The sequence below is a fragment of the Carettochelys insculpta genome, chromosome 1, assembly GCF_033958435.1.
Source record: "Carettochelys insculpta isolate YL-2023 chromosome 1, ASM3395843v1, whole genome shotgun sequence".
Taxonomy (NCBI): domain Eukaryota; kingdom Metazoa; phylum Chordata; order Testudines; family Carettochelyidae; genus Carettochelys; species Carettochelys insculpta.
In genome coordinates this window covers 127,382,848-127,402,212 of record NC_134137.1, presented here as the reverse complement: position 1 = coordinate 127,402,212, position 19,365 = coordinate 127,382,848, and the positions used below count along the sequence as shown (strand labels likewise).

Below are 19,365 nucleotides of genomic sequence, written 5' to 3'. Positions count from 1 at the left end.
ATTCCTCACTTAGTTCTGCCTCAAAGCCAGCCCTTCCTTTGGGCACACAGATGCTGCTTCAACTTTTTTTTTTTTTTTAGCCCCTGCAAAGCCTCCAAAAAATCCTTTCTTTATGACAGCCATCTCTCTCTTTGTCAGGGGGTCCCCCTTTTGTATCCACTCTCATATTTACATCTTGTAGCGAGAATTTTCCTTTAATCATGTACTTCAGAAATTAGATTCTAAGCAAGAACAAATATTTTTAATACAAGTAATGGTGATGCAAAGTAACAGTTATGTAATAAGAAAGAGTACTTCCCTATTCGGTGGGATCTCTAGAAAACTAGGGCGACCATAATCTCCCTGTACCAAATGTGGGACAGGGAGTTATCAGCAGGGGAGGGGTGGCTCCTCCGTGCTCCACCAAGCCCCAGGGAGCCGAGAAGGAGGCAGCAGCCGCCGGCACTCCTTACCCCACCAGCCCTGGGGAAGCAGCAAGCACCCCCCACCTCCAGAGCCCTGGAGAACTGGCACAGATGTGGCAGCCCACTGTCCTCTGGGGCCAGGAGCTGGTGGCGGGAAAAGGCCAGCAGCTGGAGTGGGGTGGGTGGGTGGCCCAAATACAGAACAATTAGGCCCTTTTAAAAAATAAGTTGGGGGATGCCTTTTTGGCGTCCCAAATACTGGGTGGATGGTAACCTTATAGTAACAGAGAGGAAGCCGTGCTAGTCTATACACTATCGAAACAAAAAGCAGTCAAGTAGCACTTTAAAGACTAGCAAAATAATTTATTAGGTGATGAGCTTTCGTGGGACAGACCCACTTCTTCAGACCATAGCCAGACCAGAACAGACTCAATATTTAAGGCACAGAGAACCAAAAACAGTAAGCAAGGAGGACAAATCAGAAAAAGATAATCAAGGTGAGCAAATCAGAGAGTGGAGGGGTGGGAGGGGGAAGATCAAGAATTAAATTGAGCCAAGTATGCAGACGAGCCCCTATAGTGACTCAGAAAGTTCCCATCATGATTTAAACCATGTGTTAATGTGCCGAATTTGAATATAAAAGTCAGCTCGTCCACTTCTCTCTCTAAAACGGAGCGATAATTTCTCTTCAGTAACACACATACCTTGAGGTCATTGACAGAATGCCCCATTCCATTAAAATGTTGACTAACTGGTTTGTGGATCTGGAGTGTTTTGATGTCTGTTTTGTGCCCGTTGACCCTTTGTCTAAGGGAGTTAGAAGTCTGCCCAATATACAAAGCATCTGGGCATTGTTGGCACATGATGGCATATATGATGTTAGTAGAGGAGCATGAGAAGGTGCCCGTGATTCTGTGAGTAACCTGGTTAGGTCCAGTGATGGTATTTCCAGAGAAGATATGTGGACAAAGCTGGCAGCGGGCTTTGTTGCAGGGAAAATGTGGGTTGAAGGCTAGTTATTTAATGTGTAATATCACAGATGTGATGGAGAATGTATATTTCTTTCATCTGTATAATTTAATTGTCCATCTGAACAGGAAGCTCTTAAGTAGCCATGACCAAGAATCAGGGCACCAACCTGGCTTTGCCCTCTGGGGTTGCTTTCATGGTTGCTTTCTGCAAATACTGTGGTGCCTTTGTCTTAATAAGGTCAGTAGCAGTGCACCCATAATATTATGTAGCTTCTCTCATTGTGGTCTTGACACCAGGCATGCAGTGAGTAACAAGGTGCCAGAGGCAGAATGAGATAAAAGAGAATATTATAGTCATAGTGATTGGGGGAGTAAGTCATTCTGGGGAGACAACAAATGAGCATTGTCTTTAAGTGGTTTTGGCTCCTCTTTTCATGGCTCCTTTGTTCACACAGTGCTGGTTGCACAGGCAGCTTCAGGCATTGGCTGGAAATCTCTTTAAAAACTTAATCGTCTATCACAGGGGTATGCAAAGTGGAGGGTGGGCCCCCAGGGGTGCTTGAAATTTCAAAAGGGGGGGGCAATACGAGGGGCTGCTGGGTCTCAGGCTCATCCGTCTCATTAAAAAATGTTGAAATTTGTTACTGTTTTTATACGTATGTATTCACATTTAAATAGGAATGAATAAAGTTTTTACATTCTAGAGACTTATTTTCTTACATGTTCCAAGAGGGGTTTTTCTTCATAGGAACATAACCAAAATGTGTTGGTTTTCGTTACGTCAGACCGTTTGGGAGTTTAGGAGGAAGCCTGCTAATTTCAGGGATGAGAAGTGGAGCCTGACGTGAGACGTTTACCCATGCCAATCTATCATACCCCCTTACCCGTCCAGTTACGTTTCACTTCCAGCGCTGTCAGTGAGGCTTCACATGTAAAGCAGGAGTTGTCCACTCACTTGCTCTGCAGTGGCTGCTTCAGCTCCTCTCTGCATGCAGTAAAGGGTAAAAAAGGCTATCTCTGTTTGGAATGCAGCTGTGTATTTGGAAAATGTACGCAGGCGTGTAGCTGTTAAGAAAAGTCCAGGCGCCCTGGCAAGTTCCAGTGAAGCAGAGATTTTTTTTCCGTACCAAGAATATTCTCATATCTTGCAGTCCATCCTGGGCATTAGGCCAGTGTATTGTCATTCTGCTGTTGACGATTCTATCAAGTGATAAATACCCACAAACCAAAATTGTTTTAGTAAGATTGCGTGGACATGGTTTATTAATCGTGATTCACTTTGTAGATCCGGTATTGCCATCACATGCAAGATTTTTCAAAGAGGTTTTAGGATTTTTTCCCACTTTATTTTTTTTGGTGGGGGGGTACATAATGAAAATACGGGGCAGTTCAGCAGTTGTTTTTTAAGGAAACTCTAATTGCTGGGCAGCACTGCCTTCCGGTGAGCTGCACAGTGCCAGGCCTCGACAGAATGCATAGGAAGTTACCTATCCAAGTGTTTTTGGAAAATATTGTCCACTAAGTGCTTATTGTACCTGGTAGTTACTTCACCATTTTATTTATCTATCTATTTATTTATTTATTAAAAGGGATAAAGTGGAAATTTTCCTATTCATTCTGAAAACACTTTTAGGAAAGATCTTTGAAGTGCATAGGTTGACTCTCGGTGTCATAGCTCTTCATGTTGATGTGTTCTAGCTGGGTTTTATTCTAGTCTCGTTGTGTTCAGCTACACTATCACTTTAAAAATAGCGAATTTAAACAATTAGCTAATTATCATATTGCTCTTTGTCTCGTGAGAAGTACTGTCACATATTGGGTGTGGTAATTCATTTACCACACAGTGTGTGTTGGGAACAAAACAAAAACTTTGATTTCTAAGTGCAAGGTACCCAGTGGACAGAAGGTGGCACTATTCCAGCTAATAGGCTGAATTCTGTTTTGTGATGTTTGTAAGTTTAAATCTTGAGAAATGGTATTACTGTATTGTGATAGATTTCTGCATAACTATTATTGTAACTAACTAGTCCGTTTACAGGGAAGGTCCTTTGTTGGCATACTGAATTTAGACATTCCTAGAGGTACTAAATGGCCTTAAAATATTAAACTAAATGAAAACTGGAGAGGAATCCACTTGATTTAATCATGCAGCTTTTACAAAAATACAGCTTACTGCCAAAATTACTAGTAATCAGACGTTCTGTCACAAACAGCTGGTGAATGTATAAGTGAAAACACTTAGAGAAGTGGTGTCGCAGGCAGAGACAAAGAATGTTTCTATGGCTGTTTGTATCCACTGATAATGGCCTGCACTGGTAATTGGTGCCAGCTGCATAAAATCACTGAGGGACTTACCAGCTGCCTCTGCCTTCCAAGGAATAGGATGTAGCCTTATAATTCTCCCTCAGAGGGATACTTTCTCTCCATGATCATTTTAAACTTACTCTCTGTTTTTGTGACCAATGGGCTCTGGAAATTGAGAACAGTAATAGCAATTGTGCAAGGTCTTTAGCATAGGCCAGAGGTCCAGTTTTCAGTTCACCTTAAATCGAACGCACAACAACCACCTTTCTTTTCCAGCCCCAAGGTTTTTTTTTTTTCTTTATTTTTGGCACTTTCTAATTTTTAACCTTGTTTAATAAAAATAATCTAAATTTCAAATTGAAAAGCCACTTTGAAGTAGAAAATGGAACTTTTCATTTCAAAATATGTCGAAGTGGAATTTTTTTTTCCAAAAAGTGTTTTTAAATCAGGAGATTAGTTATAAATGGAATTGTCTGCCAGGAAGGATCATTTCTGACCAATCAGCATTTTCTGACTAAACATTTAGGCTATATCTACCCTAGGGAGGAAGTTGATTTCAGATATGCAATTCTAGCTACGCAATTAGCATAGCTAGAATAAACATACCAATTTTCTTACCTAGTGTGGTCCAGGGCTTAGAAGTCTTGAATTGTTGCCCCTTTTCCATGCAATAGCAAGGAGTACAGAGGTCAACAGCCAAGCCCAGAGAGGTCAGTTTTGCCGAGTCTTAACAGACACGGCAAAGTTGAACTCCAGAGGATCGATCTTCCCACAGTCGATCTTCGTGTGAGTATAGATTTATCCTCAGTTAACAAATTAACAATCAACTCTGCTAATGAGCTCTCCACTTTTTCATATTATTATTTATGTTTCCATAACATGTAGAAAGCTTAGGTTAGCTCTACAGTAGGGAACACAGTCTACTACACATATGCAATTCTAGCCATACCATTAGCGTAGCTAGAATCAATATACAGAATTGACTTTTTGCCCTAGTGTAGATCGGGGCTCTTCGGGCACACGCTGATGTCCTTTTGTGGAGTGCCAGGGTCGATGGCTGAGCGCAGACAGATCAATTTTGCTGCATGTTAACACATGTGGCAAAATCAAACTTCAGAAGATAACCCCAGTGCAGCAATCTTCTCTTAAGTATAGACATACCCTTAGTCCAATTGACATTGTTCAAAGGCCCTGTCTCATATAGTTTACAGTCCAAGGGCTCAAACCAACAAATGCCTGCACATTGTAACAACTTCTAGTATTGGGGTCTAAGTACATAGTTCAGTAAAACATGCTGAAAGGGACCACTCATGCGAGTTAGCAAAGTGGTCTCTTGCAAGAGGTGATCTCTCTGCAAAGGTCTGCACACCAGAAAGCAGAGTGTTCTGTGGCCTCTGCGAGTAGTGGTTGGTTATTGCGATCTCTCTTTTCAGCTTGTCTCTTAGAGCAAGTATGGTAGTAAGTGCAGCAAAAGAATGATTGAAACCTAAAGACTGATGCAGTAGTCCTTGGGTTCAAAAAATTGTAATACTCACCAGTAAGATTGAATTGAGCAAATGAAGTTGTGTGTGTTCAAGACACGAGGAGTCATTCTTCCGCTCTACTCTGCACTGGTTAGGCCTCAGTTGGAGTAGTGTGTCCAGTTCTGGGCACCACAGTTCAAGAAAGATGTGGAGAAATTGGAAAGGGTCCAGAAAAGAGCAACAAGAACGATGAAGGGTCTAGAGAACATGAAGAAAGGCTGAAAGAATTGGGCTTGTTTAGTTTGGAAAAAAGAAGATTGAGGGGTGACATGCTAGTGGTTTTCAGGTATCTAAAAGGGTGTCATAATGAAGAGGGACAAAACTTGTTCTTTTTGGCCTCTGAGGACAGAACAAGAAGCAATGGGCTTAACCTGCAGCAAGGGAGGTTTAGGTTGGACATTAGGAAAAAGTTCCTAATTGTCAGGGTGCTCAGACACTGGAGAATATTGCCTGGGGAGGCTGTGGAATCTCTGTCTCTAGAGATATTTAAGAACAGGTTAGAGATAAACGTCTATCAGGGATGGTCTAGACAGTACTTGGTCCTGCCATGAGGGCAGGGGGCTGGACTCGATGACCTCTCAAGGTCCCTTCCAGTCCTAGCATTCTGTGATTCTATGAAAGTTAAATGGTTATGTATTTTTTGTCTCAAACACTACTTGATTGTTTTTAATGACATTCGCTGATGTATGACATCTCATTTTAATTGTGTAGATCATGGGTGTCCAACCTTTTGGCTTGCCTGGGCTGCATTGAGTGAAGAGGAATTGTCTTGGGCTGCATATAAAATATATAATATAGTTAATGTATGTAAATCACATAATAATGTTAAAAGTTTATGATCTTGTGGGGCCATAGTACTAGCTGTCCAGGGCCGCATGCGGCCCGCGGGCCACGGGTTGGACACGCCTGGTGTAGACCTTCAGGCCAATGGAAGAAAAGTTTTTATTTATTTCAACATGCTTTAAATATTCAGAGAACAGGCCATTTTTGTCTGCTAAAAAATCTATATTTTTTTTCTGATTTATTCTGGACAGATTTTGGAAGGCTTTGGTCTCATTTAAAAAAAAAAAAACCAACATGATATTTCTATGCCAGCTAATATCTTTTAGACTTATGCTTGCTAAACTACCTCACCACAGATTAGTGATTTTATATTTATTATCTTTCATAGTCACTCCTTTTTTCTCTCTTGTGTGTGTAACTCGTTAATGTAAATTAATATAATAGATAATCATGAAATGGAAGATGAAAGTAACTCAGTTGTTAGCTTTAAAGAACAAAGTCACAAACTCCTAAATTGCTAGGCTGAGCTGCCTGTATTGTTTCAGAAGAGTAGCTGTGACAGTCTGTTTCAGCAGAAACAACAGATTCGAACCCACAAAGGCTCATGCCTAAATAAATTTGTTTAGTCTTCAAGGTGCTGAGGGACTCTTTGTTGTTTTTGCCTTTCTTGTTTATCGTGGTTAGGAGGCAGTAGTCTGAGTGTAAAGTATTAGTTTCAATGCAACTTTCCAAAAGAGAAATAATTTAATGGCGTACAAGGCTATTGATTTAAGTGGTGGTGGGAAACTGAATCCTCTTTAAAGATTTGGTGATGCTAAGAGCACTGGAGTTGTTCATCTCTGTAACCCAGAGTTCAAATTTGATGGAAACCATATGGTAAGGTTGGTCTTTTGTCTTGTGGACTAAAGTCCCTTGAAAACTAAAGTAACAGGTTGTTGTATTGCATTGTGATTGGTGGTGGTTAAGGGAGAGGTGGCTGCTCTTGGTCAGGGCTCTTGCATTGGCCCAGCTGCATGGGATAACTGACAGTGCTTTGCCTGTGCTAGATTTACCCAGTTCTATCAGCCTTCCTTCTGCCGTTCTGAAATGTCACTAGGTGTACTCCTAAAAGCTACTAGACTGAAAGTCATCCCTGACTATAGCCCTGTAGGTCTAGTCCTGTATCTGTTGAAATCATTGTGAGCATGAGTGAAACCTGCACTACACAGGAGTATTTTTAAATAGTATTTTTGAGAAATATGTTGTTTGTATGCAATGTCTTTTTCTCTGTGACCCTAAATATGGGTGGCCAACCTCCAGCATGGCCTATTATATTTCATGGTTTGTTGTGTTTGTGTGGCTTCTACAAAAGCATACAAAAGACCTTTGATGGATCAAAAATCAAGCTAAAGAGCAGAGGAGTCCATTAACTTCAAACAATATGTCATGTGGCTAGGAATGATGAAATTATTCTTCTTTCTCAGGAACGATGTTTACAGAGGGCTTTGATTTACCATATTGTTTTTATATTTTACACCATGTTTAAGCATATTTTAGAAAGAAAAGTTAATGAAAAGATAAAAACCAGTTAATTCTGATGTATTTGGAGTTCTCCCACATTAATAATTAAAATTGACTAATGTAGAGGAGAGAGCTTAATTGTAAAGTAAATACTATTTTGTTGAGTGTAGAGCCTGCTATTTTTATGCTAAGAAAAAAGCTACAGCAATGCGGTAAATATTTAGCTAGCATTCTGTCACCTGACACCTGCACATGCTGGGAATAGTATACTTTACCATTAGGCCTTTTGTAAATTGCGGTGTAATTTACTGTTTAAAATTCCCCATTATCAGTTGCCGATACTGTGGGAGAATCAATAGTTTTGCTGCCTTCCCCTCAAACTGAGGCTTTAGTGTCTCATGACATGTCTCTCAGTCTCCTGCCAGCCCTCTGAGCCGCATATGACAATCATCAGAAGTTCAAGAGCTAGGCACACCTGGTGGGGGCTCCGGGCTTCAGTCTCACTGTGATGTGGTGTAGCTAGGGAATCGGCCCTGCAGAGAAAGGGAGTCTTGGGACCTGAAGGAGGTGCCTGTCCTTGGAGGATGTGGAGCCCTGAGCCTTGTGGGCCAGATCCAGGCAAGCTGGGCACAGATCAGCCCATGGGCTCTACCTGGCAGGGGCAGGAAGCAGCCCCACCTGTGCTTCTGAGGCTGCTGCCTCCTGTTCCTCCACCCTCCCCTCGCTGGGGGGAGCAGCAGCATAGTACTGCCTGGAGGGAGTCTTCCCCTGCTGCTCTGATTGTCCAGAGTTGCAGCCAGTCAGAGCTGTGTGGTGGTGGTGCCTGGGAGCACAGGAGAACAGCCTCTCTGGAGCACTTTTCTCCATGTTGCTGTGCCCTCAGCTGGGGAGGGGAGAGCGGGGGCAATGCACAGAGTTAAGCACCCCCTATTGCCCAGGCCACTCCTGCGCAGACCATCCTCCTCTGCTACTGCATCCCCTCATACCCAGGTGCCCAAGACCACCACCCTGCATGCTCTGGCATCCTCCCACGCAGCCCCCAACCACAGCCTGCTCCTGCAGCCTTCCGCCTGGCCAGACCCTTTGCCTCTAGCTTGCTCCTGAACCCCCCAGCCCACCCTCTCCTGCCACCCCAATCGCTGCCACCCCCCCAGCCTGTTTTTGCATCCTCCCTGCCACCCACACCCTGCACCTGCTCTCTGACAGCCCCCTCACACACACTGAACTCTGACCCACCCCCATTGCACTTTGGTGCCCCTGCCTGTGGTGCGTGGGAGTGAGATGTCTCAGGGGCCACATGAGTAAGGGTTTCATGGGTTTTTTAATTTTATTTTTATTTTTGGCTTCTCGTTTTTATATGCCCCCATCTGATTTTTTTTTTTCTCCTGTGAGTTTGTGTCCCTTCAACCCAAAAAAATGGTTCCCCACCCCTGAGCTAAATCAGCAGCGCACAGATGTTTGCCACAGAGCTAGCACCTGGGAGTTGCCTGGGAAGGCTGATGAGGGCAAGGGATGGAGCATGCCTGTGAGGGGACACGACTGCTAGGCCCCAGGCATCTCTGGCAGAAGGCCCTAGCCCTATGGACCTCAACCCTATATTTTTGGGACCCCTTGACACCAAGCAGAAACCCTGAGTTTCCATGCCCCATCCACAGCCTGGCAGACAAAGAATGGAGAGGGTATTGGAGGGCTCTGGGAGCTGCACTTCATAAAAGAGCCATGTGTGGCTTGGGAGCTGTACTTTGGCCCCCCCATTGGTATTATAGTAAACTCTTTCCTATCTGGCACCCCACCCGATTGGGAGGTTGCTGGAAATGCAAGTATTCTGGATAATAGAGAGGTATGTCTAGCAATGTAAAACACTAAAGAAAAACAAGACTAGATATTAAGAAACAAACAAAAATGTATGCAAACTACTTTATTTACCAGCAACAGGAGTATTGTACTCTGTTAACTTATGCTGTATTTGCTGTGTTTATTTGTATTTATGTTCACAATACTGTACTTATGGAAAACGTAACTAACCTTTTCTTATGGTTAAAATGCCAGTTGTTTGAAAGTTCCGGGTGACAGAATGCTGGATATGAAGGAGTTTACTGTAAAAGGGCTCCAGGTTGATTGATTGTTAGGATGGGAGCATACCTGCTGTTTGTCTTCACTGGTAGTTTTCCAGTTCCTCTCCCTTCTTAACATTACACTCATCTGTCACTAGACGAGCTCAACTGATTCCCAAATTTCTGCTCATAGGCAAAAACTCGTAATAGGGACCCTAATTTCTCATTAAACTACATGTGAAAGTCTCTGGTTGGTTCCAAGTGCTCGTATCTCAGCGAAGGAGAGGCAGCAGGTAGCACTGCTTTTGAAGGATAAGTGAACCTTGGGTTGGGGGTGGGGTAAAGAGGATTATAGGCTGGGGGCAGTTTGGGGCCATGAGCAGGAGGGAAGGTTAAAACCTACTGGTGGGTTGGGTCCACGGGGCGGGCAGGGGTTGAGGCTGAGGCAGGTTGGGGCCATGGAGCTGGTGGGGTGTTAGGGTTGCAGCGGGTTGGGGCTACAAAGCCAGTGGAGGGTTCAGGCTGCTGCGGGTTGGGTCTGTGGGGCCAGGGAGGTTTCAGACTGCTGCGGGTTGGGTCTGCGGGGAGGGCGGGGGGTTCAGGCTGTGGCAGGGAGGGTCTGCAGGGCCAGTGGGGGGCTCAAGCTGAGGCGGGTTGGGTCTTTGGTGGGCATTCACTCATCTAGCGAACAAAAGTAGTGTTGGGGATTTTTACCATCCCCTGGGCATAATCATCCCCGTGGGCCAGGGGATACAAGCCTTTGGCCACATAAAATCAGTGCAGGCACATGAGAAATCTAAATTGTCATAGGCTGCCATTTGGCTGCAGCACCAACGGTCCCTTTCGGTCAGTTGGTTTCCCCGGTAACCTGAATCCATGAATAATTCATAAGCACTTGTTTGAATAAAGGCTCCTGATTGGGTGGAGTTCCAGTTTTCTGGAAGCTTCCAGACCCGGTTGGACCTGATTGAAAACTGTACCTGAGAAGCATGAATATTTAAATTAGCTCATGAATAATGCATGGAGACTGTCTATAAAAGTAAGGATCGCCCCTGCATTCTTTGGCCCTGGGAGCTCGCTGTCAAAACAGCGGCACCACCTAGGGGAGTGTGGTTGCTCCAGCAACGTCCACTGACCCTTAGGCTAGCCTTGAAGGCGAAGATCTTTGTGAAGAGCTCCTGAGGGATCACCGGTGGCGCCCACCTGCTGCTGCTGGGCCAGCGCTGCCTGATGCCGCCTGCGGCCCCATTGGTTTTTTTTGAAGCGCAAGATTTCTTGTCACAGCACCTGTGTCAAGGGAGCAGCAAGCGGGCCCTGTGGTAGAGCGGCCAGGTGGCGAACTGGCCCCGCCTTTTTGGCGGGGTACTGCGTACCTGGCTGCAAAGCCCAGGGTCCCACCGCCTAGTGGCACCAGCGCTCCCGCCGCCTCCGCCATCTTGCGGCATCGACGCCTGCACCTGACTGGACCATGCACTCAAATACGGCCTAATCTACCGGACTCGACTAATTCTCCAGGACACGTAATTTACCCTATCTACTGAACCGATAAGGAATAAACACCACCGTCTGGGTTTCGGGGCCCCCTGTGGAGGAGTAGCGGGTCGCGCCCCTTACACTGCAGAGTGGTCTGACGAGGCCCCGCAAGACCCGAGGGCCTGACCCTTCAAGGCCAGGCCTTTGCTCAGGCAATAGGCACACTTAATTATAGTGGCTTTATTTATTATTAATATTGCTAGAGTCTTCCAATAGTTTAATAATTTATAATAATAAGCTTAAAATTAAATAGGTACACATTACCTGGCAAGGTGAAGGCTAATGCCTCCCTGGTTCTCTAGCCCTTTTTATCCTCATTCCCTTATCCTATTATTCAGAGGGAGTCTCTATTGGGCCCCTCGTTTATCCCCCATTATCGAGGTCCCCTTTTAGTACAAGGGTTCCTCGCTGCGGCCGACCTGCGCAGGATCGCAGGTGGTGGCGTTTTATCTCCCCATCCGGTAGCACTGACAGAAAGGTCTGGGCACCGGGTGTCCCCTTTGTTCCTTTTATTGTCTCAATTCCCTTTCCCAGCATATTTAATTAACCAACCACTTTACTTTGCGGAAAAATAAAAACTACATTTATTCAAGAGGAGCTTTAGCCAAGCACCATGAGTATATCATACATAGCCGTAAGTTAAATACACACATACTGTTACACATTACATAAAGTGTTCTTTGTTACTGTTCCTTTTGTTAACCCTGTTATATGTTTAATAAATAGTCAGTTAGTTTGTAACCTATTCTTGTGTCTCAGTCTTCTTTGCCGGCTCCCTCCCGCCAGGTGGGTTCAGGGAAGGCACATAGCTCCATTAGTGTTCTCAGGGGTAAGCACACTCTCAGCTCGTTGGGCTTGGGGCGGTCCGCAGCTGGGTCCTTGGGACTGGGAGGCGCTTGGCACCTCCCTGGTGCCACACAGACCTTTTGGGTCGAGGCGGGGGAACCTGTCCTATTGTCTTTACATAACAACTTGTCGCGTCAGGTAGGTATGCGTGTCCCTCGTTTTAGCGAGTACTCGTAATTAAAGTACTTGTTTAACAAGGGATGAGTGTACCTCCGTAGACCATCATTCTGCCTTTCAGTCATGTGTTCTGCTATTCGCCTCAGTCTTTGCGCACTCTGTCTGTACTTTGAACCCTCTCCAGCCCTCAGGTCTCAGATGCCTGTTGGGGAATCTGCTCAGAACTGGGTTAACTTTTTCTGACGTTTTTCCTGGAAATGCATTTTTGGAGAACTTAACTATTTGTAAATTTGGGGTTAATACAGTGAATGTTTTATCAGAGAAAAATGTTGAAAACAAATTTTTTAAAAGCCAAAACAGTTCACTGGGAAACTGTCAAAATGAGGCAGTTTGACATCTGGTTTTGACATCCAATCGGTTTTTTTTTTTAATGGCTCTTTAAAGCAATATTTAGAAAATTTGTTCGCCCCACATAAATGTTTTTTGTATAGTTTAGAAAAAGCAAAAACATTTAGTTTGGGGTTCAAACAAAACAAAATCCTTTTAGCTTTATTGTGGTTCAGCCACTGAACCAAGAAAAAAAAACCCAACCCCTCCACCAGTGATTTGCTGAGTGTACTGCTTTCTGTTGCATGAAACCTTTTACCATTTGGTTATGGAAGAAAACTAGCTTCCTCTCTTTGCCTATGCGGGAATGCTTGACCAAGGGAGTAAAACCCCTTCCTCTGTCTTTGTGTACAGTGTCCTGTTTACATGAAGGATCCCAGCCATGCTCTTCCTGCCGCACTTGCTTTTCCTCTGCAGCCATATTGAGCAGTGCAAATGACTCATTCACATAAGTCAGACAGCTTCCTCAGTTGTCAAGTTGTCTTCCTGATGCAGACCGGGTCTGTCTGTTGCTCTTTGGACAAAATAGGCTCCCAGCCAACCCACTCCTGAGAGCACACTTCAGCTGTGAAAATTTGCTCAGCACAGTGATATGGGATTTTAAATATAATTGGTCAAATTTTTTTCAACTCCAGAAGTGTTTCAAGAAGTCAAGGAGTGGAAATCCATACCACCCCCGCAAAAACAATGTTTCCATTTCAGGATGGTTTTCTTTTGGGTCTATTCTAGTTTTGAGCTGCCCTCTGCAAGTCACTTTGGAAGGCTTGTCAGCAAGTTTTAAGTGTTTTGAGTTTAAATTCTATGATTATAATAACTTTGAAGAGAGAGACTTTCCTATTTACCATTATTTTTGATAAAGGAACCCCTTTGGTCTTTCCAAAACACTCTTGTTCAAACACACTATGTATAGGAAGCTTTTATGGAATTGAAATCAGTTATATGTGAATCTTTTTTTTCAGTCACCAATTTCTTTTCAGTATTACTGAAGTTCTGGAGAATAAATACTTTTCTCCATAAGCACTGGAGTTCTGTGGCATGAAGCCATATTGTGTTTACTGATTGTACTGCTGATGTAAATTGAACTTTCACATATATCTATCCATGCATGAGAGAGGAAATAATTTATTGTGAAATGAAATACGTGCTTTTTGTTTTGTTCTGAAGGATGAAGAAGAAGAAATCAAACTGGAGATAAATATGCTAAAGAAATACTCTCATCATAGAAACATCGCAACTTATTATGGTGCTTTCATTAAGAAAAGTCCCCCCGGACATGATGACCAATTGTGGGTAAGCAAATATTTCCTAAGCATGCTCATAGGTTTATCCCTTTTTGGTAATAATTTGAGGACAACAGAAAGATTATATTGGGAACATAACATTAATGAAATTTGGTATTTCATGAAAGGTGTTTTATTATAAATTACACAGTCTTGGTTGTACTAGCTTAAGAAAATAAAGCTAAAATTTGCTATTAATGTTCAGTTCATCATAAAAATCTTGGATCTCTGTACACAAGAGATATACAGAAAGATCTGAAAGCATTAGAATATAAGCTAAGTTTTAACTTAATTGGCATCACAAAGACTTGTTGGGATAAGTCTTATGACTAGGTAATTGATATAGTTAGTTGAAGAAAAACAGGTAGCATAAAAGGAGGAAGTGTTTCATTGTATATCAAGAATACGCACGCATTTGCGCTGAGATCCATAAGGAGGTGAAAAGTAGACTAGTTAAAACTCTCTTGGTAAAGATAAAGGGGTAAAAAAATGGGGGTGATGTCATGGTGGGGGTTTACTTCAACCCACAAATCAGGAAGAGGAAGTTAATGAGGCATTCTCCGAACAAATAACAGAAATAGACTATGTCTGCGCTTATGTGGAAGGTCAACAGCTGCTACACGGTATTTGGTATGCCCGTCTTCACAGGAGGTCAACAGGAGTGCTCCTCCCATCGACCTTCCTTAATCCTTGTGGCTCACAAGGGCCGTGTCTACACTAGCCAAAAACTTTGAAATGGCCATGCAAATGGCCATTTCAAAGTTTACTAATGAAGCGCTGAAATACATATTCAGTGCCTCATTAGCATGCGGGCAGCCGCGGTACTTCGAAATTGACGCGGCTTGTCCAGCTGGGGCTCCTTTTCGAAAGGACCCCACCTACTTCGAAGTCCCCTTATTCCTATGAGCAGATGGGAATAAGGGGACTTCGAAGTCGGTGGGGTCCTTTTGAAAAGGAGCTCTGTCTGGACGAGCCGCGCGGCAGAGAGCCACGTCAATTTCGAAGTGCCGCGGCCGCCCGCATGCTAATGAGGCACCGAATATGTATTTCAGTGCTTCATTAGTAAACTTTGAAATGGCCATTTGCATGGCCATTTCGAAGTTTTTGGCTAGTGTAGACATAGCCAAGGAGTTCTAGGGTTGATGTGGATCCTGGAGTGCGCTGTTTTGCACATGCGCAAAACGGCGTTACAGAAAGTCAAACCTAAGTGGTTGATCTTCTGGCGTTGGTGTAGATGTAGCCTCAGTTAAAACGCAGAACAGGTAATAATGGGGAACTTAAACTATTCAGACAACTGTTGGAAAGGTAACATGGCAAAACTCAAAATTTCTAGTAAGTTCTTGAAACATGTTGGGGCCAACCTTTTATTCCAGAAAGAGGAGAAATTAAGTTGGCACAGAGGGGACAGCTTTTTACTCAATTGTGGTCCACAAGGAGGAATTGGTAATGAATATGAGGGTGGAAGGCAATTTGAAAGCAATTATGGAGCAATAGATTTCATGATTCTAAGAAAGAGAAGGACGGAGAGTAGCAGAATAAAAGCAGTGGGCTTCAAAAAGCTGACTTCAACAGATGCAGAGAACCAGTTGGTAGAGATTCATGGGGAAAAAAATCTAAGGGATAAAGCTATTCAGAATAACTGCCATTTTGTCAAGGAGACAATATTAAGGGCACCACTGCCAACTTTCCTGTTGCAAGGGAAAACTAGGAAGAATAGTAAGGCCAGTATGGCTCCATGAGGAGCTCTTAATGTCCTGAAAAAAAATCCCATAAAACTGGAAATATGGGCAAATTGTGAAGTAGGAATACAAAAGGCTTGAACAAGGATGTAGGGAGAAAATCAGAAGGACTAATGCACAAAATGAGTTACACCTACCAAAGGAGGGACCTGAAAGGTCTTTAAATACATTAGGTGTGAGAGAGAGAGCAAGCAAAGTGTTGGTCCTGTAACTAATCAGTTCTTGCCTGTGTGTGCACGAGAGTTTTTAATTGTTTAGCACAGGTTCTTCCCTTTCAGGAGACTACACAGACGTTTTTGTTCGTTCCTGGTTTGATGTGACAGACAACAGTGATGATAAATGTAAACAGAAGCTTTACTTAACACTCAAATAAGTCACCTTATTAATAATACCAAACAACACAACAGTTGCTCAGAGAGAGTTTTTAGAGTGGATAGTGTACGCACAGATCCTTAAACATTACATGAAACAAGCCAGAAGAATTCAGTCAGTGGAGTACATTAAAAGAAAGCAGGTTGTGAACCAGCATTTACTGTTTTAGGAGCCTGCTGCATCCGGAATTTAGGGAACAAAGTCACATCTTTTATACCCATCCCTGATTTGACCTTTCAGATACATAGGCATATAATGTTTTCCGTGATCATCATAACCTTTATTTCAGCCCTTTATCTGTGTGATGTTCCAGGTAATTATCATTAGGAGTCTGATAATTGACCTCAGCAATTTGTGAATTTCTTATTAAATCCTTTACGTCATTGCAGTCTAGACGCCTAGTTACTGTGTTACACAATATTGTAAAAGCCCCCAGACTGTCAGCCTTTCTCAAGGTAGCTTTGCATGCATGTGGTATACTTGCTTTTCTGCTGTCAACCTGTTTGTTAGGCAGAAAAGGAGGGCACAACTTATGCCTTGTGGTTAAGTCCTGAGGCATACTTTGGATAACTGAAAATCAAGCGTATCACTCAATGCCTTGCACTCCATAAATGCCTAATACCTCTCATATTTTTTTATTTCCTACTTTCCCCAGCACATTTCAAGTTAATAGCACTATAAGCAAAATATGCCTGTGGTGTTGTTGCAAAGGTGGAACGGGGCCTAAGTCAACAATCCTATGTAGCAGTGGAGAAGATCTAATAGCAACTGATCATATCAAGACTGTTCTGTTTTAGTCGTCACTAGAAAGGTTAATAATGACTAAGATACTTAACACAATATTAACAACAGGGGGGAAGGACCACCAGCTACAATAAAGAAGTAACGGGTTAAACAATATTTAGATAAGTTAGATGTGTTCAAGTCATCAAGTCCTGATGAAATCTATCCAAGGGTCTCTTAGGAGTAGCAGAAGCAATAAAGAACAGGAGCTGTTATCTTTGAGAACTCATTGAGGAAGAGTGGGCTCCCAAACCAAAGGAGAAGGGCAAATGTAGTATCTGCCTTTAAAAGGAGGAACAGAGGATTCAGGGAATTATAGACCAGTCTGCTGAACTTTGCTACCTCAGAAGATACTGGAACAAATTATTAAACTATCAGTTTGTGAAAACTAGGGGGAAGAAAGGTTGTAAGGAATAGCCAGCATGGATTTGTCAAGAACAAATCATGACAAACCAAACTTTACTAGATTTTTGAGGGAGACAGGTGTAAAGGAAAGCGGTAGCTGTGATATGTATTGTTTTTTGTAAGGCTTATGACGTGTGACATTCTCATAAGCAAAGTATGTAAATGCCATCTAGATGAAATTACTATAAGGCTGATGCACAACTGGTTGAAAGACCGTACTCAGAGCTGTAAATGTATAGTAAATTGAATCTTGTAAGATATGTTTAATATGTATGTGCAAATATGTTCAGTTAAACATTAATGTGTGGGGTGAATTTAGCTTTCAGTAGTGAAAGGGATGTGAGACAGGCATGCATATGTTTTAGAATCAGCATATCTAAAATCTGTTGGCATCTAAATCAAATTTTGGAAATCTCTGAGGGTACTATGAACAGAGGGAAGTTGGTTTTCAATGCATGGGTGAACAGAGGTTATTTAAATGTGAAAGGTTTTCAGCTGAGTTTGCTGCGGGTGACAGTATTCAGCCCCTCAAGAAGCTGAGGTTTAAATGTGCTTGCAAAACCAGTGCCTCTTCTGGACGCTTGTAAATAAATGGACGCTGCAGAGAATGAGATGGGTTGTGTTGGTGTGATCAGTTTAACTCCTTAGCACTAGGCTTGTTGAGTTATGGTATTAACAGAAAAGATCCAGATGCCTAGCATCAAATTACAGTGAATAAATGAGCCTTTGAAGATGAATCAACTAATATGAGGCATATTACTTATACAGTAGGTCCCTTGCTATAATGTCCTTTACAATAGCAAATTTTGGGCTATAGCAAACATGGTCCCTGGATCTCACCTCTAGCCCTGCTCACTGTAGTGGAGAGCTGAGAAGTCCTCTGGCAGCAGGACTGCAATCGGTGGAGGGCTGACAGCTTCGGCAGCCTGGGGTTGCGATGGGTGGCTGATCGCTCTGCTCCAGCCGTAGTTCTCCTCTGGCTGTAGGAGCATTGGGTAGGCAGAGTGCTCCTCTGGTCCCTCAGCCAGAGCGCCCTTCCTCTCCCACATGCATGCACTGGTTATGCTGGAAAAAATGGTTTGAATCCCCACGTGCTCATTAGGGTATACTGTATGTCTGCTACACAAGAGGCAATGAGTTCGGATTCACTCTCCATTTGGAGACCTTAACCTTGACCATTGTCTCTGTGTGACACAAGCATTGTACCGAATGTTACTGTGCCCTTCCGTTAGTTCTTTTGTTGCTGTGCACAAGTGTGTGTTTTGTACTTAATGCTGGCTTTGTCTTTGTTTATTTGCAGCTTGTTATGGAATTCTGTGGAGCAGGGTCTATCACAGACCTTGTGAAGAACACAAAAGGGAACACTCTAAAAGAAGACTGGATAGCGTATATCTCCAGAGAGATTCTCAGGGTGAGGGAGATAATACGTTGTGTCTGGGGGAAAAATACAGTCCTATTTCTGTATTAATACAGATACAGCCTAAGAGAGATGGCTAGGTTGAGCTTCTAGCAATAAAAGCCTCAAATAGCTGCTGTGTACTCTAATAATGGCAATCTTTCTGAAAAGCAGATAACTGTGTCATGAGAGACCATTGTTAGTGTTCGAGAACCAGTTTCTGTACCACTGTAGCACACTGACTAATGTAACACCTCAGTATCAACACTAACATAATAAAAAAAAAAGAGAGAGAGGTTTAGGCCAAGACTTTAAGAAGTTCTCAGTGCTTCCTCTATTCTCTGTGGCCATGTCTACACTAGTCCCAAACTTCAAAATGGCCATGCAAATGACCATTTCGAAGTTTACTAATGAAGCACTGAAATGCATATTCAGCGCCTCATTAGCATTTGGGCGGCAGTGGCACTTTGAAGTAGGCGGGGTCCTTTTGAAGAGGAGCCCCGTCGGGACGAGCCGCACGGCGGCGAGCCACATCAATTTCGAAGTCCCCTTATTCCCATCTGCTCATAGGAATAAGGGGACTTTGAAGTAGGCAGGGTCCTTTCGAAAAGGAGCCCTGTCTGGACGAGCTGCGCCGCAGCGAGCCGCGTCTATTTCGAAGTGCTGCAGCCGCCCAAATGCTAATGAAGCGCTGAATATGTGTTTCAGTGCTTCATTAGTAAACTTCGAAATGGTCATTTGCATGGCCGTTTCGAAGTTTGGGGCTAGTGTAGACATGGCCTGTGAGTGAATGCCTTTCAAATTCCTACTCTCAGTGTTTACATGTGACTCTGTTGCAAAATCACACGTGAAGCAGAATGAAAACTCCTGTGTTGGATTAGGCACCTCTCTTGCTCGTATACAGTACTTTTTGGAAACAGGCTGTCCTCTACATTAGTTTGAAAAATGGAGGTTTTGGGTTCATTACA

The 19,365-nt window shown here is 43.3% G+C and overlaps 1 protein-coding gene across 2 annotated transcripts in view; it reads left to right on the top strand.

Moving 5' to 3' along the window:
• The window catches only part of MAP4K4 (mitogen-activated protein kinase kinase kinase kinase 4), a 237,334-nt gene that overhangs the window by 141,172 nt on the left and 76,797 nt on the right, over positions 1-19,365 (top strand). For both annotated transcript variants that reach the window (XM_074991463.1, XM_074991454.1), the window contains exons 4-5: positions 13,587-13,712; positions 18,302-18,412. In XM_074991463.1, the coding sequence (XP_074847564.1) occupies positions 13,587-13,712; positions 18,302-18,412 (237 nt within the window). The remainder of the gene's footprint in view (positions 1-13,586; positions 13,713-18,301; positions 18,413-19,365) is intronic.